The 11,815-nt window shown below is 33.4% G+C and overlaps 1 protein-coding gene across 4 annotated transcripts in view; it reads left to right on the plus strand.

Moving 5' to 3' along the window:
- The window catches only part of LOC111161802 (signal recognition particle 54), a 41,950-nt gene extending 37,401 nt beyond the window's left edge, over positions 1-4,549 (plus strand). For all 4 annotated transcript variants that reach the window (XM_022525793.1, XM_022525775.1, XM_022525783.1 and 1 more), the window contains 2 exons: positions 3,041-3,136; positions 4,023-4,549. In XM_022525793.1, the coding sequence (XP_022381501.1) occupies positions 3,041-3,136; positions 4,023-4,114 (188 nt within the window). In that variant the 3' untranslated portion in view covers positions 4,115-4,549. The remainder of the gene's footprint in view (positions 1-3,040; positions 3,137-4,022) is intronic.
- The last annotated feature ends 7,266 nt before the right edge of the window (positions 4,550-11,815 follow it).

The following is an 11,815-nucleotide window of genomic DNA, read 5'->3' on the forward strand; positions in this document are numbered from 1 at the left end:
GCTGAATTTCATGTTCTAGTTAAGAACTTCTTGAATGTGATCTGTGATTTCTCTGTTTTCAGATTCAAGGTAATAAACACTAATTAAAAAACAAACAATGATTTTCTTTTTATGAATATGTAATACATATTAAAGAAAATTTAGACAGAATAAGAAAGTATATGAAAAAAACTTAAAACACCCATTATCTTATCTCCCCAGAGAATCCTATGGGTCCCATTGCGAATGGGACTATAACTAATGATTTCTTCTGAAGCATCATGACTTATTTTTCTATATTGCCAAATATTCTTTAGAATATAGCTTTTAATCACTGAATATTCTTCAGGTTATGCTTGTATCTTTGTTTTGTGCAGTGGATATTTAGGCTGGCTCATCTGCTTCTGTATTAGTATCAGTTCTGTCATTAGTTCCTGTGTGGTCTTCTGGGAAGCCAGGGGTTTTGTCTGTTTAATCAGATTACATAGTAGACGCTGAATGAATTTTTAATAATTTAATGTTTCCAATTTAATGATCGAATGTTTCTTTCAGTAGGTGTTTTTAGATTACTACTCAAGTTTAACATCTCTTTGTACATTTATTAGTTTAGATTCCCTTTGTGAATCACCCCTTAGGTTCCTTGTTCATTTGTCTCATTTTTCCCCCCTGTTGCTTTGTAGTAACTCTTGAAAATCCTTGGTTTAGGTCTGCAAGTATTTTACCCACTGTTCATTTGCCTTTTATTTTTATTTGTATTTTTTAGTGAATGGAAGCTTTTATTTTTAATGTAGCCAAGACTATTTATCATTTTCTTTTATTTCTGTTATGCTCAGAAAAACCTTCGCCATGCTGATAAAATACCCACCTACATTTTCTACTTGTTTGGATGTTATTTTTTAGGTTTCTAACTTTTTATCTCATCTTAAATTTATTTTGCTGTGTACTGTGTAAGGTCAAAAGATAAGTTTACTTTTCTAATTGTCCTAGCCCTCTCTTAAAATTTTTTTTCTGTATTACAAACACTATTAAATTGAATTTATTATTTCAAAACACACTGATTAGATAATCTCCAAATGAAGCAGTACCACTGAATAGCTTACTAAAAAGGATGAGTATCTTTTTTTCCCTTTGTCTTTGATACTTTTCTTATTTTCTTTGCTTGCTATATGCTATTTTCTTTTTTTTTTTTTTTTAAGATTTTACTTATTTATTTATGTATGTATTTGAGAGAGTGGGGGAGCATGTGAACACATGAATTGGGGGAGGAGCAGAGGGAGAGGGAGAGAGAAACTCTCAAGCAGACTCCCTGCTGCATGCAGAGCCTGATGTGGGGCTCGATCTCATGACCCTGAAATCATGACCTGAGCTGAAATCAAGTCTGTGGCTTAACCAGCTGAGCCACCCAGGTGACCCTATATTATTTTGTTTTTTTGTGACAGGGAGGAAAGTTAGACAAACATGTTTAAAATTGGTTATAATTCCTCACATCACATGCTATTTCAAATAGTGATTATTAAACACATGTCAGTTTAACATCTTTCCCAAATAACCCTATTTTTTTAAAGAGTTTTTTACTTATTTTAGAGGGAGAAAGAGAGGGGCATCTGGGTGGCTCAGTCAGTTAAGCGTCTACTTCAGCTTAAGTCATGATTCGAGGGTCCTGGGATCAAGCCCTACATTTGGCTCCCTGCTCAGCAGGGAGTCTGCCTCTCCCTCTCTACCTGCCTCTCCTCTGCTCATGCTTTCTCTCTCTTCCTCTCTCTTGCTGTTTTTCAAATAAATAAATAAAATCTTTAAAAAAATCAGAGAGAGAGAAAGAGAGCACAAGTGGGGGGTGGGGTGCAGAGGGAGAGGAAGAGAGAATCTCAAGCAGACACTGCGCTAAGCGGGGAACCCAGTCTGACGACTTTGAGATCATGACCTGAGCTGAAACCAAGTTGGACGCATAACCAATTGTGCTACCCTGGCACTGCTTTTTTAAAAAATAAATAAATAAATAAATGAATAAAGAGATTTATTTATTTTAGAGAGATAGCTGACTATTCTTGCTAGAACTATCGTAGATCCACTTATCTAAGCACTGATTACTCAGTAAAGGCACAATCAAGATGAATGGGCAGTAAATGTAACACACATTCTTGTTACACCAAGCTCTTAATATTTCTTACAAGTTTTAAGTCCTCAGAAACAAACACTTGTGACAATTTACCAATGGATACAGAATTCACATCTTACACTGATGTATTAATCATGAAAAAGTTTTCACAGATTTTACCATGTTTTATAAAAATGTATTTTATTCATATTTCTTAATTCATATAATTTATTCAGATGAGCCAGCTTTGATGTTCATTTTCATAATGCATTTGAGAAGTACCAGAATTAATGTTCCTTTGAGATAATTTTGCCTAAAGCCCCTCTACTTACTCATTGTTGTTGCATCGGTGATCTATTTTGCTTCCTGTCTCTTGAGACCACAGCAGCTTTTCTCTAAAGAGGATGCTCTTATCTGTTCTTCCTCAGAGTGCATCTCTTTTATTGGCTTTCTTTTTTACTGTGGAGTTTTCAGTTAAGTGTGTGGAAATTCATTGGTAAATGGATTTGCATTATTTGTTTTTCCATTCTCTGAAGGTTTTCATTATTTTTAATAGCTTCTTAGCTATATGCAAACCTTCATGTTCTCTCAGTTTCTATTAATTTACCAGCAACCCAGGCTCTTTCCCTGTGAACCCTTATCTATAGAGTCAGGTTTTTGTTTGCCATTTTCCCATATGACTTTTAAACATTGTTGTAGCTTACTGTCAAGAATCACTGGATACAGTTCTGTAGTAACAAAAATCATAGCCCTTAAAAAATCCCTTAAATGCCCCTTAGTATAGAATTTCCCTTGTTCTTTCTCAAAAATATGTATGTAATTGAGATAAAGATTAGAAGAGAAATAATGTGTAAGTGTAGTATGGTTGTAGGTGATTTTTTAAAAATTTTCCTCAATTCATTAAACTTTCTACAATACTCTGATTATATTGCATTCTCCTCAAAACTTTTCTTCCCCCCCCCCGAGGTGGTGACATGTCTAAGAATGTGAGTCAGTCACAGATGGCAAAACTGAATCAACAAATGGCCAAAATGATGGATCCAAGAGTTCTTCATCACATGGGTAAATACAAAGTTGTTGCCAGTTTATAATACACAGTTTAATTTATAAAGGTTGAGTTTTAATAAGCCTTCTGTTATGATATTATAAACATCTGTTCAAAAGGTGTATGATTTGAGGGAAATAGTCATCTGAATTCTAAGTTGAATGGTTGTAATAGTGCTATATAAATGAGGTTGTATTCCCTCTTCTGCTGCCATCTGTGTGATTTTTGAGCAAGGTACTTCATCATCATCTGTTAATGTTTGTTCCAGTGACCTTTTGCCCTAGTTTGGAATCTGGATATTTTCAATGATGAGACTTTGAAATTATATAAGGATTTTGAAACCCAGTTATACTTTTGCTGTGTGACCTATGAAAAGTTCCTTAAACTTTCTGAACCTTACTTTCCTCTTTGATAAAATCACAGATAATATCTCGTCAGGAAATTGTGACAATTAAGTGAGCTAATATATATGAAAGCATTTAGTTCAGCTCAGGGCATATAGATGTTTAATTCTTTTCTTCCTGTAACTTCTATGAAACAATTCCTCCACTCCTCAGAATTGGTTACTATTTACAACAAGACTCTTTTGGACTTCCCAGAAAAAATTCTTTTGTTTAGAATTATTGACTCCCTGCTGTGTGACAGGTACTGTTCTAAGATCTTTTCGTATATTATCTTATTTATTCCTTCTAACTTGAGGTAGGTTTTTTTTTTTCTGTTTTATAGATAAGGATGCTGGTTAATAATACAGATTTTTAATTGGCATGTTCTTTAAGCCTGATGACCAAATCGTAATCAGATCCCAGTAAATATTTTAGAAGTTAAAGTACTTATTTGGTAAGAATAATACATGTTTCAAGTGCCACCTAATACTTACCTGATTTTACTCTATTTTTACTCTAGGTGGTATGGCAGGACTTCAGTCAATGATGAGGCAATTTCAACAGGGTGCTGCTGGCAATATGAAAGGCATGATGGGATTCAATAATATGTAAAGAAGATGCCTTAATATAAACTGACTCAGTTGATTACATTATTTGCTGAGACCTCAGAGTTTCCCTCCTTTTTGCAAACAGAAAAAAAAAAAAGTATTTTTCTTGCCTGTCTTGCCATTTTTCTTTCTCTTCTCATCTATTTTTTCCCTCTCTCCTTTTCTTCTTCTTTCCTTCCTACTTTCCTCCCTTTGATATGAGGGAGGAATATATAGTTTTTGTGGAAATCATTATATTTTTGCTTTAGATTTTCTTCTGTTAGTTTTCACCATCATAATACTTCTTAAGTTAAACAAATCATGATGTAAAATTTAGTACTTAAAAGTTTTTAATTGTCTCAAAGGCCAAGCACTACATTTGTAAACAGTCCTGGTCAGTAGTTACATGATGTCTCAATAAAAGTGCTGTAAAATAAACTTCAAACTCGTTATAAATTAAGGGGTTGTTAATTTCCTTTGTAATTTAAATATGACAGTGGATCACATTAAAAGGCAGAGGGAAAAACCAATGGCTGTATGTCACTTAAAACTAGTCTTATAAGGTGCCTGGATGACTCAGTTTGTTAAGCCTCTTCTGACTCTTGATCTCAGTCAAGCGCTTTGTTGGGCTCCATGCTGGGTTTAGAGCCTACTTAAAAACAAAATAAACCTAATCCTACAAGTCTATCTTTAATCAGAAATATGGTAGAATAACTTAACTATTAGTAGTAGGAATTTTTGTTTACCTAGAATAATTACGTTAATTTTGCCATAGAAAAATCTCAAGCCTGCCATTTAAAATTGAAATTGTGAATTTAGTTTATAATATAATGTTTTGTATATAGCTTCCATTTTTTAACCTCATATATTTGAAGCCTTAGTGGCAATATTTGGTTTTTTTTGAAAAGCCAATTTTGTTGTTTCTTACACACCAAAAAAATCTGCTTGATGAAACTGATGTTCTTTGGTGATAGTTAACTTATAGACTTCCTAGTGGGAAAATAATTGCATATATTAGGCTGTCACGATTAAATATTAAAGATAATGAGACAGTGACAAGGTGGACTTGGTCGCTGGTTACTCTGGATTGCTAAATATTTCATTTAGAAAAGTGACTTTTAAATAAATTATGGAATTAAAAATACTAGAATAATTATTATACTTAATATTGACATCATGAAGACTATAGATATCATGTAGTAGTGTATTTTGAGTTATAATGAATTGATCTTTGGCAAAGGATTTGTAATAGTGAAATAGCTGGTTTTTATAGTATAAATTTTTTATAACTCAGGTATTTTAATAAAAAGGTCTTATAAGGCCGAAGTATCTTTAAAAAGTAATGACATTTAAAAAAAAAAAAAGTAATGACCTAAGGAATGCAACAGATTTTCTTGTTTACTTGGGCAATGATTTTATATCCCACTAAATTATTTTTACCAGCTAAAAATTTAGCATATCCCTATAGAACACTGTATACCCTATTATAAATTATGTATCTTGTGTTCTGCAGAAATGACATATAAGCTGTAGAAATTTGTCAATGAGAAAATATTGTTTTCCAAATTAGTTTCTAATTAAATTGATGGATACCACCTTTACTGGGCAAGCATTTCTGTGATTTCTATCCTCGGGGTACCACTTTTCACTTTGACCAAATAAGGAAAAGAGACTCTTGGCCAAACTTAATGGCTCAGTCATTTTTTTTTTTTTAAGTATTTTTGTGTCTGTTGCAAATTATATTTTTCAGAAGCAAAAATTACAGTGGCAAAGGACACCAGAACTCCTAGTTCAGCTTCCATATCTCTTTTCTATAAGATGAGGGAATTGGAGATTGCTTGCTCAAATTCTGACTGCATTAATTGCTCAATCTGACATCTTTAGTTACAAAAGCTATCCCTCCAACCTCACAGTTTTTGTCAAAGTACTGATGTTTAACAGCGTAAGTACCATATACCAAAATCAAATAATTTGACCAAATTTCCTTTTATTTTTCACTGTTGTTAAAATTGGTTGCTAAGCTTTTTGATACCTGTTATAGACCCAGCTTAGACCACTAGCTAGATCTAATATTGTATAACATTGGATTCTTCCTGAATCTTATTTTATTTAATTTTTTTAAAAGATTTTTATTTATTTATTTGATGGAGAGAGATACAGTGAGAGAGGGAACACAAGCAGGGGGAGTGGGAGAGGGAGAAGCAGGTTCCCCGCTGAGCAGGGAGCACGATGTGGGGCTCTATCCCAGGAACTTGGGATCATGACCTGAGCCAAAGGCAGATGCTTAATGACTAAGCCACCCAGGCACCACTTCCTAAATTTTATTATAATATTAATTAAATATGTACCAACATAAAATTAGGTGTAATTCCTAAGCTTTCAATGTTTATATAATTGTAAAACAAAAACTCAGAAATTAGTTTCAACGAACTATGGTACTAGCAAAGGGCAAATTAATAGGCAATTTAATGTGATGGATGCCAGTATTCTTCTGGAAGTACCATATTTGCTGCCATACGAGATATAAGGTAAGTATACACAATGCATTGCAATTTTATGGAGGGAATTTTTGGAAAAAATTAAACACTTAGTAAAAATGATTTCAAAGTGTGTTGCATAATCATTATTTTGTTCAAATACAGTATATTTTAATGAGATTTCCTAGATCTGATATGCAGTAATGTACTCATTTTAAATAGAACTATAGTGCCCTATAGCTAAAAAGAAATATGATATTGTGAATAAATACCTACATACAGAAAGCAATAAAATTTACTAGAACTAAATTCTCACCATGCATATTAGTTTGGTAAAATTAATATAATATTATTGCTTTATTTCAGTGAATGTAGAGGATTTAAAAAGTAAACCATAATATAAAAATAAAATTGTATTTTTTTACATATAGCTTTAGAACATACAAATATTTCCGTAAAAAAATGGAACAAAGCATTTAAAATAAATGCAAAGGAATTTTAACTTGATGCTGGATATGTGATCAAATCAAGTATTTTACAGTTTGTATGAGAAAAGTAACCAAGGAATTTAGATAAGCTGTAATAAAAGTATCAGTGAAAATCATGGCTAAATAACAACAAAATGTACATAAGTTTTGATCTTCCTTAAAATCTAGAAATAATTATTAATAAAGCCAAAGAAGTTATATCCAAAACTAGAAATCCATCATCACAGCTCCAATCTAGATAATGTTTATTGCTTGCATTCACTGGATTTGAAATGGAGTTGTCATCTTTAAAATTCTGTTCTAAAATCCAATTGCCATATTCCCAACATTAAGCTATTGCATTAAAACCTAATATCTTCTTGGCTTTTGAGTCACAAATTACAGAAATGATGAATTTGTATCTCATATGTGGGGGGGGTTAATTTTAAATTTAGCTCCTAGATAGTTCTGTAGTCTGAGGGTTGTGTTAAGTAGTTATAGATGGGATGTGAAATTTTACTGTGATGGTTGTTTTCCCACACTTTGCATTTAGGAGTAGGTAAGTATTTGTGCTCCGTGTTGGGTAGTTGCTAACCCAAGAATCTAGGCCATTTTTACTGACCTCTTAGTGTGATATGGGTATATTAGTATGAGGTAATTTTCAGATACTTTTAAGAGGAAAATACACCTTGTAAGCTGGTAATTATGGCACATTTCCTTTGATAATACTCATGCGGCGCCACACAAGTTCTTTTGAGTTTGGCATGCCTGTGCTACTCTGCAGTTTTCTCATTACTCTTCTCTATCCATTTGAAATTATCACTTCAAAAACATTTATTTTTTTAGCTTCACTTGGCTTACAGGGTTCTCTCAGCCTAAAACAATGTATTTCTCGGTAGCAGTTGGATCTAAATGGCAAAATACTCAAGTAATTACACAGCAGTACCTGCCTGTAACAGGGATAATTTTGATGAGCCTGAAGCTGAGAAAATCTTCCTGAGGACGGAAACTCCCCTGACACTGGGATGTAAAGGCTTTTCCTTTTCAAGGAAAGCGGAAGGGAGTAATATCCTGTGACTATGGTATATTTTTTAGCAACACATGCTCAAGTTTTGTGAGCCATTTTCCAGAGAATGGTTGCCTCTCTGCATCAAGTAAGGAGAACATGCAATGTCTGCCTATCTGCATAGGTTGGGAAACATGCTTGCTTGCTTTTTATGATTTTATAACTGAAGAAGAGAAATTTCTTCTACAGTGACCCAAAAGAGGTAAGAGTTGTTATTGGATATATTCATGAGCCCATAACTTTTGACTTTGGGAATCAATTAAGGGGGTCCCAGAATTTCATTTCTGGCAGAAGTGGTTCAAGAAATACCTGTCAAATATCTTGACACTCCATTTCATAGGAAGTGCAGGAAGTGTGAAATCCTTCAGTTGATGTGTGTCTCTTGATTTTCTGCATTTTTTTTTCTTACTGCGTTAAACAATGGATGATCTTGCTCTGAAATAATGATATATGACAGTGAGATAAATGAGGTTTTTTTCTAGTTTTTTTGAAAAAAAATTGACATACATCACTGTATAAGGTTATAGCATGATGGCTTGATTTACATATATTGTGAAATGGTTACCATAACAGGTTCAGCTAACACCCATCTTCTCATGTAGGTACAACATAAAGAAGAAAAGAGTAAAAAAAATTTGTTTGTGATGAGAACTTAGGACTTACTCCGTTAAGTTTTCTATGTATTGTATATCAGTGTTAGTCATTGTATACATTACATGGAAAGGCATCCTTAATTGTGGCAATCCTTATTATAGCTCACAAAAGAAAAAATATGTTTTTAAATAATATATAACATTATAATTTTATAACAAATATAAAAAATTAAAAATTATTTTACATAAATTACAAATACATACTTATTATAGTTTTTTAGATTATTGTCAGAAGACTCCTACTGTTCAGACTTCAGATTAATATGTGTAGCTTTCAACACTGAGATTGCTATGTTTAGGCATAGTGTACAAATAAACTAATATTTTATGACTAATGCTATATAAAAAATTCTGCTAGTTGAATATCAATAGTCCATTCCCATGACAAAAAAACTGACCAAATTCCAATTAAAAGAAGTGTACTCACATGGCATCAAATAAAACATGTTCACTTGGTATTTTCATTTGTTTCTTAAATACAGGGCTTTAAAACTTACAAATGGCTATTTCTCATAATAGACTTTAAAAAAAAATACACACTTTGATAATTTGCCTCCAAATCTTTTCAAATATCACATTCACCTTTGGTGTAGGAATTTTCTGCCCGTAATAGACCATTTCTGACATTTTCATTCCCAGAGGAGCAGAGTGTCTTTAGTATAGGCTCTGTAATCAGACTTCCTGGGTTTGAATCCTTGCTCTGCCAGCTACCAGCTATGTCCATGAGCAAATTTCTTAATCTCTCTGAGCCTTTGTCTCCTCATCTGTAGAATGTTGGTAACTATAATAGGACCTCTATTACAGAGCTGTTAGGAAGAAGAGGTAATACAAGGAAAATCCTGAGCACAGTACCTGTTGAATTGGGCTTAATAAATGGAGCCACTACTGTTATTTTAACGATTTCTTTATGCTTAAAGTCGACCTAAAGCACATTGGGAGAAAGAGAGGAGAAGTGAGTTGGGGGAAATTGGACGGGGAGACAAACCATGAGAAACTGTGGACTCTGAGAAGCAAACAGGGTTTTGGAGGGGAGGGGGTTGGGGGGTTGGGTGAGCCTGGTGGTGGGTATTATGGAGGGCACATATTGCATGGAGCACTGGGTGTGGTGAGTAAACAATGAATATTGGAACTCTGAAAAAAATAAAATTACAAAAAAAGAAATCAACCTAAAGTTCATTTTTAGTTTTGCCATCTTATTTTTTCTTATGTATCACTGACAATGATCCCTTATTTGAGGAATGGGGTAACCTTAAAAACATTTTCTATTGAAATAGATATGTAGCTTAAAAAGAAAGATAAAATAGATATGTACCTTTGTGAAAACCATAAGAAAATCTCGTTTTTTATTTGATAGACGTGCCTGGTTATCAATTTTAGTCAGCTTTGGTTTCCCAGCCTTTCAGAGAAACAGGTAGATCTAAATTTACCTTTTTAGATCTGTAAATACCATTAAGTGATAAATTTAGACCACAATTATGTTTTCAAGTAGATAAATTATATTCATACCTGCATGTATTTTTGCCATAGTGATATAATACAACTTATACTACAAGGTGAATGAAGGGCAGATTTGACATAGTGCTTTGCCCACTTTTAGTTGAGTTCTGACAGTCTGGAGATAATGACAAAAATATAAATGCCCAAAATAAAACCATTAGATTTCTATGCTTTTCTGTTGCTACCAGTCCATATTTGTAATAGATTGTAATATGTGTTAAAAGTAACTCTTCTTAGGAAGTACTTATAGTTCATGTTGGGATATGGCTTGCATTTTAAATTTTCAAGCTAACAAATATATTTGTAAACTATGAAAACAAGTTCTGCCTCAGCACTGAAAACTATAACTTGGCATTTGTCGATTTGCAAAATAAAATCATGCATTTATAAACACTCCACAAATTTTTAATAATGTTGATGTCAGTAAGAGGAAAGGGCTTTTTAATACAAGTAATGTAGAACTGTTCTTGTTTATGAAAGCCAAATCATAAGTTCTTTAACAATTGGTTCTTTCATTTTCCTTTTCAATTTATTGCCGAGTTTATTTTTGCTGTTTTGGACAATGAGGCAGCATTAGATCACATTACTAAAACTTGTTTACATTAGCAACAAGCTAACTTGATTTTATTACCAGAATATGGATTATGAATTTCCAACCAGTTATTAAAATGTCCATGGTTTTCAAATAATCTTTTGTCTTTAAGGTTTTTGGTTTGTTTTTTAGGTTAAAGTTATATGCAGGATGGAAAGTGTACAGAAATATTAAGCAGAGAATAAAAAAAATAATTTTTCCCCATGGGCGCCTGGGTGGCTCAATAGGTTAAGCCTCTGCCTTCTCGGCTTAGGTCATGATCTCATCAGGCTCTCTGCTCAGCGGGGAGCCTGCTTCCCCTCTTTCTCTGCCAGTCTCTCTGCCTACCTGTGATCTCTCTCTGTGTGTCAAATAAATAAAATCTTCAAAAAAATAATTTTTGCTCTAGATAAAGGCATACTTAAGGTTGTAGGGGTGGTGGACCTGTTGGTGACATGTAGAAAAACACGTACCAGGCCATAACTTTGGGGAGTATTTCTGAATTTTGACTGGCATACAAATGGAATTTAAAGTTCCATTAAAAGCCCCTGTGGCCAAAATAATGTATTTTTCAACCCTACAATTCACAATAACTTGTGTGAAAACTTTCATACTAAAACCACAATAAAAGAACATGTACCTGGAAATGCTCCAACTAGTTTAAGTAGTGCTGTATTCACTGCAATCATGACTTTAATTTGGTTGAACATTGTTAAAAGTCTGGTATGCCCCCCGACACACACGCGCGCACGCGCAGATACATAAAATATTCCTCATATTTGTCAAAATAGAACCTTGGTGCTGCCCTTTCCTCTTCTTCAGATCTCACTTAACTTTTTTCTACAGTTATACTTAAGCATGTCAGAGAAGTGTAAACAAAATTTACCTTTGAGGCTCTTATTTCAAGAGTATTTTGGGCTAGACTGTCATTCATGTTAGGAATGAAATATGCAGGGACGCCTGGGTGGTTCAGTCCTTAGGCACCCGCCTTCGAC

Source organism: Enhydra lutris, unplaced genomic scaffold (genome assembly GCF_002288905.1).
Source record: "Enhydra lutris kenyoni isolate GAN:26980312 unplaced genomic scaffold, ASM228890v2 scaffoldscaffold4, whole genome shotgun sequence".
In the NCBI taxonomy this organism is placed as follows: domain Eukaryota; kingdom Metazoa; phylum Chordata; class Mammalia; order Carnivora; family Mustelidae; genus Enhydra; species Enhydra lutris.